The 25,676-nt window shown below is 36.5% G+C and overlaps 1 protein-coding gene across 2 annotated transcripts in view; it reads right to left on the bottom strand.

Annotated features, from left to right (window-relative positions):
* Positions 1-613: 613 nt before the first annotated feature.
* Positions 614-25,676, bottom strand: part of LOC131665263 (RNA-binding protein fusilli) — a 39,696-nt gene continuing 14,633 nt past the window's right edge. The window contains exons 3-12 of one of the 2 annotated variants that reach the window (XM_058937038.1): positions 23,849-24,077; positions 18,479-18,568; positions 14,456-14,510; positions 14,077-14,187; positions 12,355-12,625; positions 12,071-12,286; positions 11,779-12,000; positions 11,536-11,710; positions 4,261-4,466; positions 614-4,186 (exon numbers count right to left, since the gene is read on the bottom strand). In XM_058937038.1, the coding sequence (XP_058793021.1) occupies positions 4,040-4,186; positions 4,261-4,466; positions 11,536-11,710; positions 11,779-12,000; positions 12,071-12,286; positions 12,355-12,625; positions 14,077-14,187; positions 14,456-14,510; positions 18,479-18,568; positions 23,849-24,077 (1,722 nt within the window). In that variant the 3' untranslated portion in view covers positions 614-4,039. Of the gene's footprint in view, positions 4,187-4,260; positions 4,467-8,487; positions 11,249-11,320; positions 11,711-11,778; positions 12,001-12,070; positions 12,287-12,354; positions 12,626-14,076; positions 14,188-14,455; positions 14,511-18,478; positions 18,569-23,848; positions 24,078-25,676 lie in introns of those variants that run through there. The other variant, XM_058937037.1, reaches the window with a different exon arrangement.

Here is a 25,676-nt window from a genome sequence, read left to right as displayed (position 1 = left end):
CCAAATATTGGAAAAACAGAAAACTTGGAGAAATAAGCTGGTAACAAATGTATAAATATATGCCCGGGTTAAGTGTTACGTAATTTGTTTGAATTTATTGTTATTCTATTGACAATGTCAAATTATTTTTTTTCCGTTTGACATGGAATTTAGTTGGTTGCCCCTATCCTGCACTTTTTTCTGCAAGCAATTAAACGCATCATTTATAAAAGTGCGTTCTACTATGCAATAGTGCAATGATAAAACTATAGATTACTCTTACAATTATTGATAAAAGAGAAACTTGTTACATATCCATAAACTAAACTTATTTAACATATTTTATAATTTGTATCTAATCTAAAACCCTTCCATTTTCATACCTCGTCCTCTACCTAATTTGATATAAATTATATCTTACAAACTAAACTAAATGGTCGACCGATTTGAATCTTTGTACAGCTACCTATTTACTCATAAACTTGATGTTCTGTAAGTTTTAGATAAATTACATGGATTTTGCTTTATGGGTAACATCTTTCATTTTAGATTTCATTTTAAAAAATCTATTTTTTTATTCGATCACTACGAATATTTTGGGAGAAAATGAAACAGACAATTATTTTTGAAACAATGATTTAATATATTAATATTGCTATAACGTAATAATTAAATATTAAAATTACATTTTCTTAATCGCGCTCAACAGTGACATCGTTATCTAGCAGTAAACGCTGCGAAACAATCCTTAGTTCGAGTGACAAATTGAAATATCGAACTTACTATCATGTATTTTCTTTTATATTTTTAGCGTGTCGACTGACTACACTCAACATTTGAAAATGCTTCTTCAAATCACAATATATCTACAGAAAATATTTATCCTAAAAATTGGTCTTTTTTTATTCTTTTTTAAAGTATGTTTCATCATTACTTTTTTCAGAGGGTTTGTTAGAGTAAATTTTTTGAAAAATTAACTATACTTGCTTTTTTGAAATATTATCTTGCTAAATTGATTTTTTCATTAGAATAGCTCTATTAGGATAGCTCTATTAGAATATTTTCATTCATATGAGCAACTTACAAGAATACATAACTCACATATACAACAGGCCCTTTGTCATACCATTCAATTTTATCAACGCGTGACGTACACAGAAAATTATAATATTGCACACAAATGCGAATTTCTTTTTTTCACTAGAACCAATATAATTTTTAAATTTGTCAACAAACCGACTTAAAAATATAAGAAAATTTGTAAGTCCAGACTATTGAACCTTTTCTATAAACGCCGAATCATACATTATGTGTTACGCTCACAAACCATCATTCATAACATTCCATTAGTTTTATCAACAAAAGTATAGCTTTCTGTTCAATTACAATTTGCGGTACATATTTACAAATGTTATTAGTACTTAAATAAATCGCGAATTTGATATATAACTCTTCTATAGAAATGCAACAAAATTAATGTATTTCAATTTTTTTAATAAAGAAAGCATCGAATGGAATATTCGTTCTAGTATAAAGAAATTGTGCTGTTCATTTTATACGCTTGCTTTATGATGAGCTGCGCATGAATCACAAAATAGTAACATTAATGCTTAAAGTACAAATCAAACGCTCTTTTCGCTCTTTTCACTTCTATACACAGTGTCATTACTAGTAGTTATAATTATAGTAACGTGTGTTATTAATTTCATACGATTTTTACATAAAACTAGCTTCTATTGGATATGTTTTATTCTTTCAATTTTACAAAACACAAAGTGTCCTGTATTTAACTTAATTCTACTTAAGTATAGTAGTATAGTACATTAATATAAGTATTCGATTACATATTACTCGATATATATTTCTCGATTTCTGGAAATATGTATAACTAATTCATTAACGACTATCGAGCATATTCTGATCATGAGTTTTAATTATGATTTTACTTTGATTTTGCGCTTTTTGTGCAAAATATTTTAGGTAATTATTTTCTCATTTGTAAGCACGAAAGTTAATAATGCTATCTATATAACTAGTTGTATTAAATAACTTTATAGTAATATTATATTTATAGCTTGTAAACTTTTATCTCGTGAATATTTTGTAGGAGTTTATTTGTAACTTATTGGATTCTATATTTCTTAATTTCATAGAAATATTTGAAGGCATAAATTAAATTCGTAATTTTAAATGATTTTATACATTAATTTTAACTGCGATTAAACGTGAACTGTTTCTGTTAAAGTTTAAAAAAATGTTGTACTAATATGCGTACAGACTATTTATTAGAATTACACAATACAGTGATGTGATAACAAATAATTCATGATTTCAAAATATTCACGAGCAAGTACTATAAAAATTTGGCAAGTAACGACTACGTGTGTGTATCTACAAAAAATACCTTTCCAAATATTCGGTATAGAAATGACAACATAATAAAAAAAAAAAAAAGAAAAATTTCTTCGAAAGGTACTTTTGGTCGTAAAAAACATATATTTCGTCTTGGCTAAGCTTGCATATGCTTTGCACTTATTTATTGCACGTTACGTTCGACCTTTAAAAAGAGAGACGTATTTGTTTATTGTTATTGCACCTGCGTCAGGTTTTCCTACGAGAATTATGTTAGAATATAAATCTCGTCAAAATTGCACTATAATAATATAAATTTAACAAGATAAAAGAAATGGCAATTTTGTTTTTAAGATATATAATAAAAAAATTCAACTTACAACAATGATCTAAATACTAAAAGAGGAAAACAACTAAATTATACTTATTCTAGGCAAATTCTTTTGCAAATGAAATTGAAATGTTCATACGCGAGCGGACAATTACATGGAAGACACTTGTGATATTTGCTATTTTCATATTCGGCTATGTTTACAAAAATTTTAGCGCCATAATTTTTCGATAAATTATAACATTAGTGTTTCATTTTCTGCTTTTGTCGCATATAAGATATTGCACATTGGATATAAATGTTATGAATGAAAATTTAGCTTTCATGTGATCATTTGCAAATTTACCCATGCAACGCAAATACGGATAATATTCATAACGTTATTTATACGTTTCAAACCTTATCTTTGTACGTAATAGTGAAATAAAAATAGAAATTCGATGTAAAACGAGAGGATAGAAATAGATTTTTTTATATTTTTTATATACTTGATCTACTGTATCGTTGCGACATTACACTATTGATAAAATGACAGTAACATAATGCAAGGTACTCATCATATATAGTGAAAAGTACTTTGGCCTTGTAAAAATCGTAAAAACCTTAAGTATTTTTATCAACTAATTTGTGTAAAGAAATTTTCTTTATGAATCAAATTTAACAATAATCTAAAATATATTAAACTCATTCAATCGTATTATTTCAAATAAAATTTCGAGCAAATATCATGGTATACATTTAAACTGTATAAATGACATATAATTTATCTGTCAGATAACAACAATAAAAAATTTACGTATACAACATGCGCTGACGTATATAATATTCTTTACGTTTAATATAACTCTTTTCATTAATCACGTAAAAGACAACGCGATCTTTGAACCTTTGAAAACTAACAATCGCAGGTATTTAGTCTCCTAAAAAGAAAGAGAGGGAGAGAGAGAGAGAGAGATGGAACTAAGAGGAGAATAGACGATATTGGCGTTCGTTGTCACATTTGTTAGCACTCAGCCGCTACTCTTCGAAACTTTTTTTTTCAAAGGAGAATATAAGCTATGCGCTCATTCATCTCTAGACTAGAAAGATCATGCACCCAGCAAAATTAGATGTGGGGGCTAGATACAAAAAAAACAGACTAACGGTCGTTCCTTTGATAAAACACAAGGACTGCTCAATCATCTCATTGTCATCAGTATCATACGACGCATACGTACTAAGTACGTATATAATGACGTATCATTACGGAGGTTCTTTGAGTTTTTCTCGCTTGTTTCGCACAAGCTTAAAATATCCGCACAGTTGTTTCCTAACTACTTAAAGTTTAAAAAAATCATGAAAAAAGAAAAGCGCGAGCTCGAGAGCGAAAAGGAGGACTCAAACGATAAAGAGATCGACGTATTGTCTGCAAGCACTATGAATATTTTGAATAGCTTGGATACGTTTGTCCACGTCTGGATGCGGAATCAACGCGTCCACGCAAGGTTCTGACGAGACAAGCTGCAAACATTCTGGCGGGGTTAGCTGCAAGGAACAAACAATATCGTTGATATGACATTCCACCACAAAACTAAATTTAAACATGAGAAGACTATTACGAGGGCAGCCTGCTGAGGTATAGGTGCAATAGCAGGCACGTTCGCCGTATTGTAATAACCAGTTGGACTAACAGGAGGCGATGGATAAGGCCAGTAGTAGATACGAGGATAACCTGGAGCAAATGCTGGTCCACCGGATATCATTGCCGCGGGTGGATGTGGGAAGATGGCGCCTGCCGGCAGTGGTGGTGGCAACATTGTACTTCCTGTCGACATAAAAATTCACGATATAAACTCTGCAGTTACGTCCTCAATATGACGGCTATAAGCGACAACGCGACAAAATCGGTCGTTTTAGGAACACATTGTTATTTTTCAATTTTCACCGATAAACGTTAATTATCGTAGCTCGTGACTTGTGGCTCAACCGATTGTGAATTAATTTGCACACACGAGACACCAAATAGAAAGATCCGGCAAATGATAAACCAATTAAACCGTTTAACCCAAATGAAATTTATATACTATACACATTAAAGAAAGTAAGTCATACGTAAAGCTTGTTCTACTCGTTCTCTTTTGCGTAAGATTTTCAATAAAATATGAGGCTGTTATGAAAAAAAAAACATAATAAATGAAAGAAAATAAGCGCGGTAGGTGATACACACTTGTTTCCCGCTACGAGACAGTTTTATTTTTTCTATTTTTTTTGGCGTATCTCGCGTACGACTACGTGAAGGTCAACGTTAAATAATGGACAAAGAAAGAGTCGCATGCAAGTTACGCCAAAAACCAGCTTAAGAATAATGATTGATTTGGCCTACCTGGAAGCACAGAAGTTAGTATTGCACGTAGAAGTCCCGCTACCAAAAATTTGACACTGCACCATCGTATAACGTATAATATACCTTTTATGTTTTTGTACCGTATACCACCTTTGAGCGAGAATCGTTTCCCCCCTTCCTAAATAAATAAATAAAAATAAAAGATTCTTTCTCTTTCTCGCTTGCCTTTTATTCCATTCGCCAAATCACCAAATGTAAACGAATATATAAGCACACGCTCTCTCTCCCAATCGTTCATTTTCATCTCTCTCCATGGACGTAAAATTTGTTTAAAAAACATTGAAAATTCTGGAGAGAAATGAATCATACAACGTTACTCTCTACTACGCACGGAGAAGCATTATACATTTCCTAGGATGATTATGTAAGTGTGTATCTAATTCCCATTCGGAAGAATTGGTTTATGAGATAATGAAATATGAAAGTGTAATAAATCAACTAATAAACGAAAAAAAAAGTGTAATTCAAGACAAAAAGTGAACTCCAAAGATGTATTACAATGATAATAGAGATAAAAATGTGTGGATACCTTCGCCCTTGCCAAATAAATAGTTTTCACCAGTAATACAAAATGCGTAGCCGCGCTTCTCCGCGCCTTTATAACACCATTACATCACTCCGAAGCATACTTTCCAATGTTATGCATTATGTATGTGTTTCTTGCCCAAGAAGAGATTTTTCCCGTTATCGTACTTGATGCTTTTTTATCTTCAATTTGAAGTTTTCCAGCGATGCTATACATAAATCATTTCGACAAAAAAACGTATGACTCGTGGCATAGTGAGCTTGCACAGCTGTAGTTTTCTATAATGTCGTACAGTGTTGTTTTTCAACAAAAGCCATACGATTTTTTGTCTATTAATAAATTTTACAGTTATTTATTTTATTATAACATGTAGCACTTGGACTTAAGCTGGCATCTTTGGTAATGTTATGGTCAAAGAATAAGTAGTCATTTGACAGACACGAGCGCAAGCGTTGAAAAAATCTGATTATTTTCTGTACAGTGTATTCCGGTCACCACCATTGTGTACTTGCAAGATTATTGTAATCCTTCGAACGGTATCCATTGACAGAATAAAGCAAATTTGATAAACTACGAGTTTGAAGCCTGTTTGAAAGAGCAGATATATAGATTACGTCATTGACAAAACAATTGGTGATGATAAATAGAAGTAGAGGCATTGATGAATGTGAAGTGAAAACAGAAGTATGTAGTGTTTGTAGTATAACCCAACTAAACATTATAATAAAGACAGAGACAAGTCGAGTTATGACACTTTTAAAAAATTCTCAATTGATGTGAAAATACCAAAGATACCTGCGTACCCAGTGAAGTAATGTTTAAGAGATTCAAATGCGAAGTTGATGATCAGACTGAACAAGATCAATCACCTCGATTTTGAACTAGAAAGGAACGATGACCGTACTTTTCTCAGAATTTCATGATTAATCGGTGATATTCGTTATCCCATTATTTGAAGGTACTTTCTAATTGTCAGGTTCACGATGACAACGTAAGAATGATTCATTCATCATTTTCATGCATTCAGATTGAAAATTTGTAAATAAAAATTATTCTAAAATTCATGCATAAAATTCCCAACATATAATTAATCTTTCAAATAGAAGTCGCTAGAGTCAAGCATTTATGACAAATGAAGTATGAGTTTAAGCACCATCTAGAAAATCGGGCATTACTCTATCTGTAGCATTGACTCTATTAAGACTTCCATAATATAACCCAACTATTTAGCAAAGCTTGTCGAATAAAATTCTGCAAATAAACGTCTTGTCGCATTTTTTATACCATCATTACCTCAATCAACGTTAAAAATTGATTGCTGGAGAGTTAAACAAAAAAAAAAAAACAATTGCTAAGACTTATGATTAAAAGCAGAATTTCAATTCAACAAAGTTATAATAAATGAAGAAAATCTAGAACAAAAATAAACCAAAAAAAGTACGACCACCGTGCAAGGATAAAGGAATATATAAGAGATCACCAAACCCGCTAAGCGCAAAAGTCAATATCCACGAGACACGAGTACATTTATTAAACATGATTATTAATTATAAACTTCGATATACAATAGAGTATACATTAGATAAACTTGTGCTATAAGTTTTCAACTTAGATATGTTCATGATCATGTTGTTTTCACTCTCACCGTGTGCTTACAAAGGAATAGGCTATTATATCCAAAGAAAAAAAAATTAAATTTACGAAGAAACTCACAAATTTCATTCTTGTTAGATAAAAGACAACGTAGGAATTATGCCATATCGCATGTCATAACGCTTTGTAAACATTTCAAATTCACCCGACCACAGAGTGCTGGTTTTATTTCGTTTTATTTGAAATGCATATCAACGTGGTTAGCTTTCGCGAGAATAGCAAAGGCAGAAGCTTGTGTGTGAAATTCAATATGTGACAGGATCGTGATTCGTACAACCCAATTATTGTCGATTAAATATTTGGAATAAATTTCGATATCTTTTGCTATTTCGACATGAGAAAAAAATAATAGATAGAAATAATTTTTAGGTGATCAGTGTACAATGCATTTCTCACAGATGATTTTCTTCGAAGCACTTTGAAAATAAAAGAATAAACAAAAAGAATAATAGATGTCTAAGAAAAAAATTGTATAAGCATTGTAGGCTGACCACCTACATCGCGAGACACCGCCGTATGTTAGCCACCAAATCACCAGACAACACATCTAGCACAATATATACTAACATCTGGAATGGAAAGTTAGTACACGTATAAGAATATTTAAAGACTCGGATGAAAAGTCTCTGCACAAGACACTGCCGCGCGGACTCGGCGAAAGCCAACAACACTACTTTCATGTAGCAATTTTGTTTGACGTATATCTTTCAATCGATACGTCTCTTAAACAAAATTGTTACAGAGCAAAAACACACGTACACCCAAAACCACTGATTTTGTCTCTTAGCGAAAAAGAGAAAGGGAATTATTGCTACAGCTCTATGACAAAATCATTGACCGTGGTGCATCACCAATTAAAAAAAAATTCTATAACACGATTTAGCATTTCAATAACAATATTGTTACCACCTCTACTGATCAGATAGAATATTATAACGTCTTTGAAAAAGGAAGCTTAATTAATCAAAATTATGTACAATTCGCAAATCACTTGATTTCGACGTTTTATGTAACGCATTTATTAAAGTATTAATTTCATTGACAAAATTAGAAGCAAATAAGTGAGTTAATTAGAAATTGCCACATTATAGACCGAACAATTACATGCTGGTCGATTATTCTTTTGCGATTTTTCATGTCGGCTCTTCTGCGCACATCGATGTTGAACGAACTATTTCAGATTATTTCGTTTCTAACATCGAGCGATTATCGGAAGCGTCTCATGTAGAGTATTGGTACAAGGCTGAAACTCACTATTATTAAACAAATATTTTTATTCAAAATGTTCAATGAATTTTGTTTATATTGAATCTCAACCTCAATACATTTCATGATAGATCTTTTATTTTGTTAGGCAAAAGAATGAAATTCTTACATATATTTGTGTCATCATAGAGTTCGGCAGCATATAATTATTAGATTAAAGTTTCGTTATTTTGCCTAACATATGTCATGAATAATTACACTTGATGCATATTATTTTAAGATTACGATCAACTAAATAATGTGCATGATCAATAAACGCGGTTTTTCAACTTTACGTTCAAAGTTAAGCCAACGATCGGTGTTGGTTTTAAAAGATGTTATCGCAGCGATGGAATTTTTTAAAATATATATGCCTCCACATCCCAGCCCATGCAATCTATTTCATTTCATACAGAAGTAACGATGCCACTCGAATAGACCAATTTTCAAATATTACTGTCAAACAACAGTTACATATTGGTATTTAAGTACTTTCAAAAGACAATTAGTGTGTTTTAAGTACATCGTCACTTCGCACATAATGTATGCAGTTATCATGATGTTTGGATGTTGGTAAACACAAGGAAAGTGATTGTGATATAATATAGGTTCCACAATGTAAATATGTTGGGAAAATTGGTTTTTACATAATTGAAGTTTTAGAAAAAATTTTTTGTTGGCAAGTTTAGATGGTACGTGAGGTCAGACAAAAAGAATAACTTTCTATGAATATAAATATGTAAACTATTTAAATAAATAGAGTAAGGAATGTTTTACGTAATTATTGCTGCTAGTATATACGTGAACGTATGTACAATGCAGTCCTTACAAGTGAACACAACTTATGATCTATCAGTGTATACAAAAGTTTAAAAGAATAATATTAAGTATGTCTTTTTGTCTTTGTACTTTAGGTTTATCTAGTTATATTATATAGTTTATTGTAGCCATTACAAAAAAAAATTTGTAACGGTAGTTTGGAATTGGAGATGTCAAGAATATGAAGGAATGAACGAAGCACCTCGAGATTTCTCTCATTTATAATGTTAACAATAGGCTGGCCCAAAGCCCAGTTTCAGGATATGCTCTATAACGTATGGAAGAATTAGCCCTTTCTAGTTTACAGGCTTAAATTAAATTACGGAGATTAAATTATCTTTATATTTATAAAGATGCAAAATTTATAATATATTTACATTTCATTATCGCGAAGAAATGCTATTATTCCAACGAATTTGTAGTAACAAATGTTAGAAACAGATTTCATATCTCAAGACAAAAATGACTAAATTAGAATAAATGTTTTTTCTTCTTATATCTATTGTATTATTATATAATTATAATAATTCTATCTATTCTGAGCAAGTAAAACAACCGAAATGAAAATTGTCTCATTTTTCATTTTTTCATCATTAAGTGTTTGATTTTCTAAGTACTTTTATCACTTCATTGAAAATATCAACATTTACAGGCACTTAATCGGCAGGGTTGGATGGCAAAAGCCCATTAATAGAATAAGAAAATGACGTTACTTGATATTTCTTAGGTATCATATAAAAACACTTTTTATAATTTATCTCTGAACATCAAGTTATTGAACAATCCTAAGCGATAGGACATATCAAAACTAGAATATAAGTAGTTATAAAATCTTTCATCGCGCCTTCAAATTCACATTCAAATTTTTAAATATCTATGTTATTTAAAAAATTGAAGCAAAATTGTGCAATAAATTCTTATCATCAAAATAGATTATTCAAAAATGGATGACTACAAACTACAGCTATCATGACGTTGCCTTATATTATCGTATATCCGTGCGAATTGAAAAAAAATATTTTTAAATTGTAAAATATAGTACTCGAGCTCTTCTGTATTATATGATAAAGGCTAACTCATTTGCAAAACCATTGTTGATTAAAGATTCGTTACGAAGGTATCAATGTCTCTGACAACTGAATCTTGTAGTTAAAAAATTACATATCAGTACTACCTTATTTAAATAGATTGAACTAGCCATAAGTTGTTCAATCCCGTGCTCTATAATAATCTACAATATAATATTGGTAGTCATGCGTCACTCGATCCTTGTATCGCTATAACTCTACAACCTGCAACTTGTCACGAACGTCGTATACTCAAAGTTTACGTAGAGAAAAACTATCTATAATCGCTCTCATCATCTCTGATTGATAGTTTTCCAAGCTCACAAAAAAGAAAAAGTACAAAACAACTGTTGGGTTACGCTGCTGATGATGAGTCAGCAAGCAGCCACGATTTCTCTCTAAATCTGTGGAAAGAACTGGGCTGGATACGCGAGACCTGGGGCAGCGGTTTGCGCGGTCGCGTGAAAGGCAGCCGCAGGTGTCTGCCATGCAGCACGCTTAGGGGCAGCGGCCGCGGTTTCCGCGGGGAAGGCCGACTCCCACGTGCGTTTGAGGCCGAGCAAAGCAGCGGGATTGATCGGCGCGCCGGGAATGAGACCCGAAGCCAAGAACTCGGGCGGCGCATGCGGCCTCAGAATTGGAATTCTGTGCGCGGCCGCCGCAGCCGCCGCAGCTGGCATATTGAAGAAAAAGAAGGGAGCGGCCTGTTGGGCCGCGACCGCCTGTGCGTGAAGAGCCTGCTGCTCGTGACCGTAAGCCAAGCTCTGAGGATGAGCCTGAGTGACGGGTTGCAGCGGTATGCTCGATGGCAGCGCAAGAGCCTTGTTATTGTGATCAGGCGAGGTCGGCGGGTGATTACTGACAGAGTTCTTCGAGGCCAGAGCCATGAGATGCTTATAAGTGCGATCGCGCATGGCTATAGCCTCGGCTCGCGCCTGGGCGAGGCCGAGCTGCACTTGGGTGACCTGGTTTTGGGCTGCTTGAGCCTGCACCTGGGCCTGCGCCTGTGCCTGAACCTGAGCTTGGGCTTGGACCTGAGCCTGCATGAGGGCGTGGAGATCCCAGAGGGGGGCAGCGCCCGGCGGGGCAGCGGCCACGGGCAGGGAGTTGGGTTGCAGCTGGGCCGGGATGGGAGGGCCGGGATTCGGCGCCGCGGCGACTGGCGAGAGCAGAGCCTTACCCGCTAGAGGTGCGCCCGTGAGCACCAGGTTCATGTCTTCGCCGCTGCACTGGAATACCTCGATGTAGCGCTGCTTCTTGCCGAAGATCATGTAGCGATGGTGACGTTGCGTCGCGCACGCGTAAGCCGCAGCCTCGCTATTCATCTGAATGAATGCCTCGCCAGATGGTTGGCCCTGCAAGCATTTTAATTTCTTAGTACTCGTGTCACGTCTTAGATTTGGCAAGTAAGGATATCGTTTACCTGAGCATTATACACCATATGAACGCCTTGGTACTCAATGTTTTTCGAGTGTTCGCCCAAGAACTCAAGGATGTGCTCCACAAGAGCCTCGTACGGAAGACCGCGGAGACGCACGCAATCTTTGCGAGTGCCAGAAGTGATGAAGTGTTGTGGAAGAATTGCGGGTAGCGGTTGCAGTACTGACCTCTCAAATGGCTTCACATCGCTCACGCGATTCAGTACCTATCAAAAGGAAGACACTGGGGTTAAGAGAAAGCATCTTTGTGCACACACAGATGACGGAGATAAGTACCTGCTGTACTTCGGCCGTCGTACTTCGGAAGAGTTCGATATATCTACTGCCGATACAATCCCTGTGTTTACTGAGAGCTTTCGCTGCATCGTCTTCCTTAGCAAATAATACAAATGCGTCGCCCGTGGCGCGACCGTCCGCTTTTTTTACGAACAAGACGCCTTCTTCACCATCCAACACTTGGCAAGGCTTTTGACCAGATACAAAGAATTCCAACTGCAGCAAGATCGTCGAACGTTAGCTGGGCGTTCGACAGCATTCGCAAATAAATGTTTCATACTCACAACTTGTTTGGCAGTGCAGTCGTAAGGTAATCCACGCATCCTAACGATCACCTGGGCGCCGCGCGACAGAAAGACATGAGCTTCGCCATTGGTGCCACCAGCCACCGAGACGAAATCGTCACCCGAAGCTTTGTAAACCTCAATGTAACGAGCGCCAATGTGATGCTTGTGCCTCTTCAGCGCCATGTCTCTGTGTTCCTTGTTCACGAAACGCACTAGAGCTTCACCGTTGCGTCTGCCTTGCGCACTCAAGCACAGAGCCACGCCGCCCCTGCAGTCGATAAACAATTCGTTGGTTATTTCTTTCTTCGTTCAACAATATTACGATGTCGAAATACATATGCAAAACAATTTTACGCGATAAGCGGCTTATATCTCGTATGAAAGAACTGCGAGGGCAGGTCACAAACAACGTACACGCAGTGTTAAATGAAACTTAACTAATTGAAACATGTAACGACGATCAATTATTTAGGATTTTGAACTTGAGGATTTCATTAACAACGCTCATGCGAATTAGTAGAGTTCGTACCATAGATTCATTATTTAATGTTATTTCCAAACTCGTTTTTAATAAAACATAAAACGACTCAAGCATCTAAGACAGCGACGCAGCTAAAATAAACAAGCTTCACGGCCGGCGTAAGCAAACTGACCGAGGAATAGCGCATCGCGTTGCATATACCCGAGCTGCAATCTTCATTATTATTTTTATTATTCTTTTTTCTTTTTTTGTCGCATATCAACCAACCATTGACGCAAGTGCTTATTGTACATTTCCAATAGGCTATTCATACAACTCGCATTTGCGTTCAATGAAAATTACACTACCATAGCGACGACTAAGAGAAGAAAAAGTTCAAGAAGTACAAGCTTTTTTTCGCACATATGATTCCACGTATGACATGCATAGAAGAACAAGACAAAAAAACGTAACCCGATAAGTCAAGGTAACTGCTAATATTACTCTTTGTTTGGAAATCACCAATTACTTATACGAATACATTTGGCGTACGAGCGGCCAAGATAAAAAATACAATTATCTCGCGTTGAACAATATACGATTGTTGTCGAAAAGTATCGTTGTAGCATCGAGCGAAGCTTAAGCGAAGTTCGCCAAGTCAACCCGAAAGAAAAAGCGCATCAGCCTCGAACCGAATAAACGCGAGTTGAAACTACATAAACTCCTAGTGATCCGTGACCCTAGATAAGGCGCTTATCGCGCTCAAGTTGAAGAATGCGAATCCTAGAGCGCGCTCGACTTGAAAGAATCGCGAGCGAAAACTGCAAAGAAAACCTCGTCAGCACGCGCACTCGCCTCGGAATTCGAGTTCGTTGCCACGAGCTTATTTTGAAATTAGCTTGCAATATTTTGCTAGACTCTATTGAAGAGTGTTTCTTTGCAGTTTTCGGTCGATTAAAATAAGCCGTGAAAGGAAAAATGGGTGAAAACGTGTATTACAACACTCAAGTGTTTAATAAAAAAAACGTTCTAGTCATATTATAAACACAGAAAGTAACGCTTACATGATAACCCATTACCTGGAATAGAACTCATCCGAGTGCTAGCTAAATACATATACCATTAATAGATGTATTAAATGTAAATTGTGTTTTTTATCGTTGAAAAATACGTATTAACTACATTTTTAATGGATAAAATTGTTTAATTTCAAGATTAACCGTCAACTTTTTATAAGAAATTTAATTAAAACAACTTACTTAGCAACATTCAGTCCTCTGAAGAATTTCGCTACGTCCTGGTCGGATGATTGCCAGGGCAATCCTCGAGCTCGCACCACGCAATTATTGTCTACCTTCTCATCCTTTGAGCTGCAATTTTCAATTATAAGTTTTTCATTAAAGTTGATGAAATAGACTCACCGCATTCTTATCGGACGTCTTATTCACCGTTTCATCGAAATCAAATGAGCTTACATCAATTAATCAATTTAATTTATTTCGTGAGGTAAATCTCACGACGATAACGGCATTTTTTTGTATCGTGCAAAATAAATTAAATTGTAATGCAACGTATAACGAAGTTGCGTAAAGCTAATTTTCAAAGAATGCCGATTTGATGAAAGATTGAGAAACTCACCATATGCCAGGTTCCAATACAAGGTTAACGACTTCCGGATTTTGGAATACGTGTCCTGCAATGCATATTGAAATTATTAACAGTCAGCGTGACGTACCCAGAAAGTTTTGTATCTTTACTGGAAAGGCGCTGAAATACAATACCTTCCTCCATAATTACACTGTAGATAATTAAATACTGTAGATATTAAATAAACGTTATCAACCAATTTAACTTTTAGTTATTTTATGAATTAAATAAGACCAATTGAAAAATATAATTGTCTTTCCTCATAATAACTGCATATTACAATAATGTTTTTGAAACGTTGTCCACCCTCTTGAAATATAACAGCGCCAAGTTGTGTTGTAACATTTCACAAACATTGTTGAAATATTAACAGTTAGAATTGAGATGCGGTTATTTACCCTATAAGTTATTCTAGAGTAAATCTCACAATGTCAGTGAGAACAGCAAGTAAAATCTTAATCACGAGTTTCACTGACAATTTGACGATAAATCTTATGATGAATATTAATATCATGCCGATTATTTACATTGGAAAGAATCCCGTAACTTTTTCTTTGAAAACTGAAAAAACTACACTGTTAAAAAAAGAACTTGGCGAACTGTTAAGCAGCGGAGTCGACTGTACAGCATTGAGCATCGAAAGACGAATGAGTTATTGACGGAATGTCAGGTCGAGTCCCGGTAATTCAACACCGTCGTCCTGTCTTGCGTTATACTTCTGGTAAAAAAAATGCCCCCTCCTGCCGTAGTATACATTGTGCCGAACTGTATACTATCGAATGTGCAGAGAGGTGACTGCAACGCGAGCAGTTCAATTTGCCGACGTAGCGCGCGAATTCTTTCGGGCGCTTTGGTTTTTTCTTCATTTCTAGCATCCTTTTTCACAATGCTTTACAAGCAATCTCGAGCTGAGATCCGTTTCGCGTTTTTGCTGTGTCTACAGCTAGTGAAAATTGTACATTTTGGATACTCAGGACTATTCCATTCAAACTGTCGCCGTACATTTTCATTTAAGAAAAATCCATTCGAAAAATCATGTTGATCCCGTTTGCGAAATTTATTCCACAATTTACACTAATCATTATTGTTAACTCGAGAACTGCTCCACTTTGCAAGATGACAAGCGCAAGCGCTGTTTCAATAACAAAGATGAGTCTTCCACGCACGTGTTGAGCTTTGTACTCATCAAAATAATATACCGACAAGCGTTCGCGTGACTAATCGCGCTACCAAAATGAGAACCAACGGTTTGATAAGAATTACAATGTGAATGAATAATACGTAATTTAATACGTGTTTAAATCTTTAAGCTACGTAACTACAAACATTCAGTTAGGCAAATTCAAATTTCCAAAGTTTAGAAAATGTATAATTTTTTATTTATTATTAAAACGATCGTAATTCGAAAATATTCTTTCTTGCCACATTTATTGTAGCAAAATCAACAAGTCCCAAGTTTTCTTCGCCATTCCGAAGTATTTTAATGAATGATATTAATTGTAATCCAGAAATAAACTGAAGCAGGTTCAATGATCGAGTAAGACAAATATTTTTTGCTGCCGTAGAAAAAAAATGTATAATGAAAAATATTATATTTTAATATATGAGCAAATCCCCAACACTTTTAAAGTTACTCTTATAATAATCGTGCTATAATAAGGGCAAATCAAAATTTGAAAACGTTTTTGTTTTTCGGGAAAAATGATGACCAATCACTTGCACTAATTCATTTTCGAACATTGATTATAGTTATGAAGCTATAAATTGAAAATGTACGTTTTTTTTCAAGAATTCAAGTTGTAACTCGCTATAAAAATTATTTCCTTAGCATTGTAAAAAAGTCTTGGAAAAATTATTTCAAAACTTTTTTATAGACCTTTTAACACGTGTTATTGAAATAAATGAGTTTTAAGAATGTGCTTCTATCACGCATAACATAAAAAATACAAATAGAAGTGTTACTCACTTTGTAATATATCGAAAACTCTATAAATTTTATTTTTTTACAACAATAATTTTTCTGTAACTTATACATAAATAAATAGAATGTATTCTACTCCAAAATATCAATCTAACACAATTCTTTGTTTATTTCTGTGCCTTGTCTGAGTTATAGATTTTTCGACACTCCGTGCGGAAAGTTCGTTTTTCCCGCACGCTCGGCAAAAACGTGCGTTAAAAATCGTATTTTCCACACGTCGTATCAAAAAGTACGGTACGGCACATGTTCGGGAAAGAGTTTCTTGTCTCGTGTGGCGTTTACGCTCTCATCTTATTTTCCCGCACTTGTATCGTAATGTACTATTCCTAGTCAGCGTAGTCAGCGAGCCCCTTATGTTAAAAAGGTGCGTTTTTTATTTTATTTAGGCGCAATAAAACGAACTTTCCGATTGATATATAACCCAAAGCCAATTGATATTTATTATACCCTGCTTAAGTTGCATATTAATGACGTCGACTGGTTGATCGCAATGAGAAAAATTATAATAATCTAATATCAATATAATATAACGAATAAATTTCTGTGTGTTCGCACTGATGCTCATACCTCTTATTTCTCTTTCAAACCAGATAGAGTAAATTGTGCGTGTACTAAAATATATAAATCAACATCAAAAATGTTGCGCGGGAAATTCAGTGTCGTGGAAATTTTATTTTTCACACTTTAACTTTGTAATGGAGAACATAAGTGAAGAAGAGAATAAGAAAATATTCACAAAACTTTCATGTAATCATTTTTCACTTGAACCAACTAAATGGAACCTAGTTTATGCAAAATTGAATAAGGTAACAAAACCAAAGAATAAAACTACCAAAAAAAGTACTTATTTGAAAATATTCACAGTTTGTATTACAATATTTGTAACTACTTTATTTTTACTAATAATTTGTTATATTATTATTTATAAAATTTGAAAAATAAATAAAGTTCAATAGCTGCGAAAAATGATTTGATACATTTTCATTTCAATATCTGACAATCTTAACCTATTGAAAATGACGTTATTTGAAGAATTTTAAGTTCAGGTTAATTATGCTGTTTCACAAGAAAAGGTTTGGAAAAAATCATGAGCTCATATTTTCTAATGTTATTCAAAGCCAACTACGAAAGAAAAAAAGATTTTCAAAGATGTGCTTTGAAGAACATTTTTTTTTAATGACAAATTTTTTAATTTTTGGAGATTTACTTATATACATGCTTAATATTTTACACTATATGTAGGAGCAGTGAACATTTTATCGACAAACTTGAATAATAAAAAAATAGTAGTTAAAATGACAGTCTAGAACGGTTTCGAATATTCTCGTTGAAGTATGTCATTAACCATGTTTAAATACATAAACTAGTTTTTAAATATTTATCATTTAATATTGCTAACATTCACGTCCGAAACGTGTTTTTTTTGTCTTGAAATGTGCCATAACTGATAATTTAGCCTTATAACCTTCAAAAAATTATCTTATTATAAATATACGCGGGGCCTTATCTTAAGACTTGTTTGATTAGAACGAGTTCTACTGACATTGAATAAATTATTACGATTGCCTATAGAGAATCATTATACGAGGGATACTTGTAACAGTAAAAAACGGCAGAATACTTTTTACGTATTAAAAACACGGTGGAAATTTTTCATCATTACTATGCCAAAAAAAAGTGCATTTAGTAAATCGCTTCAATGTTATAGTCAATAAATCATATCGGTCTTGATTCATTACCAGGATAACTAGAATAAATGCACTAAAATAGTTCTCTTCATTGATCTATTCAATCGATTAGTACAGTGTATTTTAGCACGAAGACTTGAGTTAATGACGTTGGGCGAATCAACCGAACATTATTTATCCCGAGTTATTTCTTTGATTTTTTTATCGTTTGACTGAGCTATTGACGAGCACCATAGATCAAGCTACAAATTCAACTCCATTCCATTTTAAGTATCTATGGAGAATCGTTACTTCTCAAAAGTTGGGTAATAAATGAGTTTTTTTAACTCTGCGTATGGGTCTTACCGTCTTTAATCATCCTTTGGATGACCGCGACCATGTCCTGGACCTCTTTTACGTGATAATCGTTTTCCGTGTCGGCCGGTATGTTATAGTCTGATTACACGAGTAGTCAAGGATTTTCTTCTAGTTTAGCACATTGAAAACATGTATAATCTAATGTATATATAAGAGCTTGAAGCTATGACAAATCGAACCGATGCTTTTCTCTCTTCCCATGTATACGCTTTCTCCATGGGTCTATGGTGATTTGGCACACGTTTTCATTTTAATGGATTTACGCGAGAATCCCAGCAACTTCCATGACGCTAAGTATATTTTTATTTTCGTCTTTATCTTCAACCATTTGCTTGAATGCCATTCAAGATAAAAGCCTATCTTCATTCATTTTCATAAGCGATCAAATGTATTTCTTCAAATGGCGCGCTATTTCAGAAAAACAGCTAACTTTTTCTACAGCATCGTAAAGGTCAAATGCGCCTTTCGGATTATACAAGAGTGTGGAAAAAATTGTGCATTAATAATTTAAAAAGAAAAAAAAACAGCTAAAAATTGTCATTGTTTATGCATGTCTCATTAGCATATTCATTACACAGTTGAGACTGTCTGTGTGGATCTCAATATATGACAAATGATCGTTGTTACATTGCCAAAGCCTTAAATAAGAAACGCTCGAAGCGAATCTCTGTTGCTCGTACACGAATGTCCATAAAATCTTCGTTAATTAAAAGATTGACGAGAACGACGAAGAGAACGAGGAAACTTCAACACCTCACGAATCTAAAATAACTTCATATCGCAATCAGTCACGATTCCGTTTTAGTAATTTAACTATTCTATGTCGATGCAATATTTGAACAAAATATCCAAATGTATATCATTATCGATTATGTAACGACTTCGGAGTCAAAGATAATGCAAATCAGCGCGTACTTCATTTAGCCGATCGTTAGTTCGTCAAATAATTTGGAGAAAGAATGTAGTAGATAAATTACCGATAGGAACAAAAGCTAGCGTCTAATAGGTTTCGAAGAACGGACTTTGTCGAATCGAATGAAGAATAATGACGACTCTCCACAAAGGTATTCCTATTCTACGTCCAATTTTTTCCCCACTGTCTCGATCATGCAATCCAAGAAATACACAACGTAATTTGTGTTCGCAAAGGTGTACACTGTAACGTGATTCTTTCGCGCGCTTGAAAGCAACGCCGCAAACGAGTTTCAACGAAATGCGCACTGGTCGAAAAATGTCGTCGTTTCAGTGAATTACCGAAAAAAAAGGCGGCGCGTAGTTACCGACAATTTCGAAAATTTCTCTCTCAAAAACCTAATTGTTTGCGCCCTAGGGCTCGCCGTAAATTTCTTTGCATTGGAAAAGCTGGTTAAAGCCCCAAGTATTATCGCACTTATCTCGTTAGCCTATCTGTATTCAGTCAAACTTACCGTAAAATAAAAGTAAGATCTAAAAATACGGACTGCGGAGCACTGAGACACACAGAGAAATAAGGCCGCAACGGCTTGGCGGGCAAAGAAGATAAAGATTTTCGCCGACGAAACGAACGACAAGAGAGTAATAGCTTGACTGGCCAGCTTCCAGGCGCCTTAATCGCGTGCTTCAAGCCTGACCTTTAAACTGCACCCATAACGCGCAGCGATAAGACGACCAGCGAGAGAGGAAGAGTTGTGTTGTGTTGGCCAATCGCACAATATGAAAAAAAACCCGCTGTACAGTCGCAGTCAAAGTGCGCTTGCGTTATGTGTGTGAAACATCTTCCTATTTTTGAATGTATTTCATGGGAATGCCAGCGCATTCTCAATCACGTTTTCAGACTAAAGACTTTTTTTGGCTCATATCGCTATTGATTATCATGTGCGACTTATATTTGATCTCTCTGTGCTACTAGGCTTTATGCAATTAGTAAATATCAGAATTTCGTGATTATTTTTTTGACTCAAGATTTGGAGGAAAATGTATCTCCCGATAATGCAGACAAAGAGGTTACTTGTCTAAGATCTTTTCGAAGGATGTTTCAATTTTATAAATGAAAAATTAAACGTATTTATACGTTTTTCAATTGGAAAATATCGCCAGAATGTCATTAGCTAGAGAATTCGACGGTTAACGAGAAAGAGGCAATTTCACTATGCACGTGTAAACCGATTTACAGAGCGAGAACATCGCTTTAGTCGTTAGAAAGTGAATTCACGGCTAGTGAGTATTATAAGCTTATATTTCTTGCACCCGCGAAAGTTTTCATCGTTAGTTATAAAAAGAAGTTACTGCAGCATCGACGTTTCGTTGAAATTGCATATATTCCAATGGTTACGAGTTACAACATACACTCGGAATATGCAGTAATAATTTAAACATCACCGTGAATCAGACAAGGAACAACCACAAGAATCTGAATGTCAATATAGGAAGAAGTTGGCGAAAGCAAAAGTATCGGGCATCGCGAATATGACGTGTCGATCAGCAACAGGTGGCTTTTTGTTTTCTTAATAGAATCGAACTGCACTTGCGCACTCTCTCCAACGCGCACGCGCATTCCAATCTTACAGTTGCCATATCTGAGATCGTACAATGCCGACGTCTATGTTTGACTTTTTTTTTGTAAATTTGTGATTAGATTCAATTCATTTTTATGTATAAAGTAAATCTTTGATATCGCAGGTGACATTTTTCTTTCAAGGAATCATAGTTGCGTAAATAATGGTCGGAGCGCATGTGAAATAAACATGCAACAGTGAAAAAAAAAAAAAAAAAGGAGGAAACTTCAGCCCTAACAACAATCGCCAACAGTTGTACAACGTCTAACGATCGTCAAAACAAAAGTGCATGCAAGAAAGAGAGGGAGATAGAGTGCATCACGCTTGACGAAGCAAAAAATCGCACGACTCGTGATTGCCGTAGTTATTACACGTTTGTCATTCCAAAACCACGCGATATATCTTTTGTTCCTTAAATATTCAGCCTTTGCCAAGTGTATGGCTGCAATTGCAATTTCGTTACTTTTTTTCCGTACAAATGACTTGGTTATTGGTCTACGTGATCGATAAAGTTTTATTCGAACTGAAAAATTGCGCTTACCTTTCATTTTGTCGATCGGAAGAAAAATGGCGACAACGGCAATTTACTTTTGACGAAACGACGCGTAGAGCCGTGTAATGCTAGCACTAATTGTAAGTACTCAGAGAGATTAGGACGAAAAATCCACACAGAGCAGCAGATCGAAGGAACAAGTGAAGACTTCGGTCTGATGGTGTCCGAACGCGACAACGACTGAGCGCGTCTCGGCGCGCTTTGCGTGCTTTTCGACCCCGCTTCGAGAAAGAAAACTGACTCCTCCGCGCATGTGTGCGAAGAGTGCGAGCTCGACTTGGCTCGTATTCCCTTGGGCCTCTGCCACAACGCGCACACGTGCTCGTTAGACAAGAAATCGAAACGAAAATTCACTGGAAGTTCGTGCGTCGTTAAAAAAGAACAGGAGGTTAATTCACAGGCAAACTTATGCGATTGTATGCGCGAATGCATATGCGTGCGCTTCTTTTTTACCAATAGATTTAACGAGCTGACGTGCGCCGCAACGTTGTGGACGAAGCCTTTTTTCATACGTGACGGCACGAAGGCATGTCGAGAAAGAGTGAGAAAGAGAAAGAAATAAGGAGAAGGAATCGACTCATACGCGCGCGCGCCGGCTCAAGCAGTTTACGAGCAGACGACATAATAAAACTATGCCGTTCGCGGACGCGATTTCAAGGCAATAGGGAATACATTTTTTCATCAAACAGACGATTTTTTCGTGAAATTCTGTCAGTAAAAGTGTAACAATGCATGAAAGAGTCCCGTGACGTTTGAAATTATCTGAAGCTCATTGTCGAATGCTTTGTCAATGCCAAGACAACAGCGGGAGCGTATTAGCATATTGTCTTATTATAGCCATGGGTCTCTTCACTCGCATCGATGCTATAACGCGCGCGTTTGATTTCACTACAGAGGAAATAGTCATTCGAATTTAGCCGCATGCGATCTTATCGGCGAATTGGTTGTGAAGCCAATAGACGTTATAACGGCGTCTTTCCGAGGTTTTTTTTCATAATTATACTTTTTAATCAACTGAGTTCTTTTGTTTCTTTTATCACTCAAATAAAATCTAGCTTACTTTTTCGAATGTTCGCCTTATTGGACATTTTCAATTAAGTAATCCTTGATTTATTCATTATCGACTTGTAGTAAGTCTAATAAAATACCATTTCGATTCATAAAAGAGATTCCGGTAGTAAATGTGTAAATATCAAAATATTTAAAAATATATTACAAATGTCACTTTGCGTATTAAAACAAAATATGCATTTTTGTATTACAGGATCAAATTAATTATTTCGAAACCAACATAGTTTCACTTTCAAAAAAAAGTACGAATGAAGTTAATTGTCGTCAGAACCGTCAGACGTAGGAATGCTTTTCACGCCAAAATAAAAAATTCTCCGCGCTACTTTTGAATTCACACCTGAACGGCGAACAAGCGAGCTGAAAAGCCAGCGCCGATGTGCAGAGAAAAATAGCCACGCATGCGCGCAACTTCGAAGAGACTCTCTCGAAATGTTTTTTTTTTCTTTTTTTTCCTTTTTTTTTGAGGAGCCGCGTGTAGCATGAAACAGCGCGCGCGTGTATATGTGTATGCGTGCGTGTCGGGATTTTTGCATTGGTAATTGCCTTGAGAAGCTCTCTGACCCTAAAGTCTTCGTTTTTTTTTCTTCGCCGAAGAGAGGTATGCGCATCCTTCGATACTAATGAGCATGTATGAGATTGCTTGCGCGCTAGAGCGAAATTGCTCGGCAATCATCTCGCGTGGTTATAAACATGTGCGTAAAGATGACAATAGGAAAATTGCGGGCGTTCAGATCAATGCATCGATAAGCTATTGATGCGCAGTATTGGCACTTGATTGTATAGAATCGTTGGATAAATTAGCAAGGAGGGGACGACACTCGAACACATACTGTTTCCGAAGATAGTCGCACAAGTTGGCGCATACACGCCGGAATGTGTGTTCAACAGATTGCATGTCTACAGAGCGTCATTGGATATTTAGATAAATGCCGAGCTTCGGGTACCAACTTATTATCGGATGAAATGATGTACCGGTAGAGAAAATAAAAGAAGAAACATCCATAACGTAGATGCTGAACTTGTTATATATGAGCGAAAATGATGAACGCGAAATATCGATATATAATCTTGGATAACACGTGCACTTACCAAGCTAAGTGACTGGTTATTTGTATTCTCGAACACAATAGTTCCGATCCCTAAACTAACTGATAATGAATATGTGATTTTCATTATCAACTCGTAGAATGCAAAGGATACATTGTATCATTTCTTGAATGCTGACCAACTGGAGTTCATCGTTGGTGGAGTAGCACGAGGAGAACTCTTTCCTGAGGTCATGGAAGACGGTGTAGTGAGCCGGTAACTCGACCAGCTTGTTACAGGCTTCCGGGTGAAGACATTGTCTGAGCGGCGCTTGACCGTCGACTACGAAACGTGGCGAACTGCCGGCCGCCACGCACGTCAACGACGACCACCATGCCTCGAACTGTAACACGTATTATCGGTTTTGTTAGATCGCAATCGCAAGCGAAATTAGCCGAATGACTCGCCGGCGCATAACGCTAATGTGATTTTGCCGCGCGATAATTATGTGTACGCTCCAGTTGCGAAACGCAGCACTCGCAAGAGCTGCAAAAAGGTTCGCGTCACTTGACAATTTTTCAGCGCGTTACGAAATGTTTGCAGGCGCGAGCAGCAAGAAAAACAAAAGAATTTGCGTCGACTAACGAGGGCCGAGCAATAAAGCGAACGTCAGAGCCCGAAAACAATGTGTCCCGGGCTACGGCTAGAGGAAGAAAAAAATTAGAATTTCATTGGGTTGCAGATAGAAGATAGCTAAAGCAACAAGGATAACACCCCTATTGCGGAACGCGTACTCTGCTTTTTGACAATCGACCGAGCGAGAGAGTCAGTGCGCGCAGCTCGCGTCGCCCGCATCGCCGCCGCTGGCTATGCCGCTGCTGATAAATCGAGGCAACAGGTCGCCGGCATTTCTGCGCTTTCGTTCTCCTACCTTCGCGATTACAATCTGCGCGCGCGCGCTGGTTACTACTCGGCATGACTTTAATTGTTTTGGCCTTTTGTGCCTGTGTGCCTTTGCACAGGACTTGCTCCAGTGACGGGGACGTTGACGACGAGCTGATCAGGAGGAAAGTTCGAGTGGTCGGCGACGAAAGCGTACACGCTGTGGACCGCGGATAACGAATGCGTTTCTTCATCGGTACCGGCAAACGTGTATGTACGAGCGATGATAAACCGCATTTTTCATATACCACCAGAACTAATTATGGTAATTTATCGTTCGGCTACTTTTATCTTTTAATCGTTTACATCGCTTTCGCATCGCCTCGTACGTCCTGCCCGATATTACGCAATCTCTCTAATTAAAATTTCGGTCTTACACTAGTCCCCATAGAAATTAACGGATAATTAGCTTGTTTTTTCCTACAATAATGAATAAAATCACGAATGCGCGTATCCTTGCGAAACCAATATGTTCTTTTCTTACCTATCGGCAATCAATTATAAAGCCTCGATGACTAGGGCCCGATTTCACGTGCGCTCGCGCGATGTCGGCCGTCGACTTTTCTTGCACGGTAGTTATCGAAAACTCTGTACCGCAAGGTTGCGGGACAACGCGACTTCCGTCGCGACGAATTCCCCCGAGAGAGAAACATCCTTTCGCGAAGCTTGCGCAACTATCTGCATCACATAACCCGAGTGCGAGTGTCATTAGTCTGTATATACACTTATCGTGACGTTTTTTCGTCCGCGAGGCGTATGAAATTATGTACCGCGGCGATCTGTCCGTTCGCGTAAGAGATTAAATTGGCGCAGCTGAATATTTTCGTGTCGGATGTACGTTCGCCTTAGATTCGCTTCGGAAAGCTCGGTTACGCGTGCGCTCCCTTTTTTGCCGCTACCTCGGTTTCCATTACTCGCGCGTCGTATAGCTGGCAAAACGAGATGGACATCGTTTGCCGATTGAAAGTCAAACGGCGAAAATTACGCGTGGATCTCGGGCTTATCGAGTCAAGCACATCCGTGAAGTGAAAAGACAAGAGAAATACGCACTGGGGATGGC

The sequence above is a fragment of the Phymastichus coffea genome, unplaced genomic scaffold (genome assembly GCF_024137745.1).
Source record: "Phymastichus coffea isolate CEN01 unplaced genomic scaffold, Cenicafe_Pcof_1.1 PCOF00048, whole genome shotgun sequence".
Lineage (NCBI taxonomy): Eukaryota > Metazoa > Arthropoda > Insecta > Hymenoptera > Eulophidae > Phymastichus > Phymastichus coffea.
The sequence above is the reverse complement of the archived record's forward strand: the minus strand, read 5'-3'. Positions and strand labels throughout refer to the sequence as shown.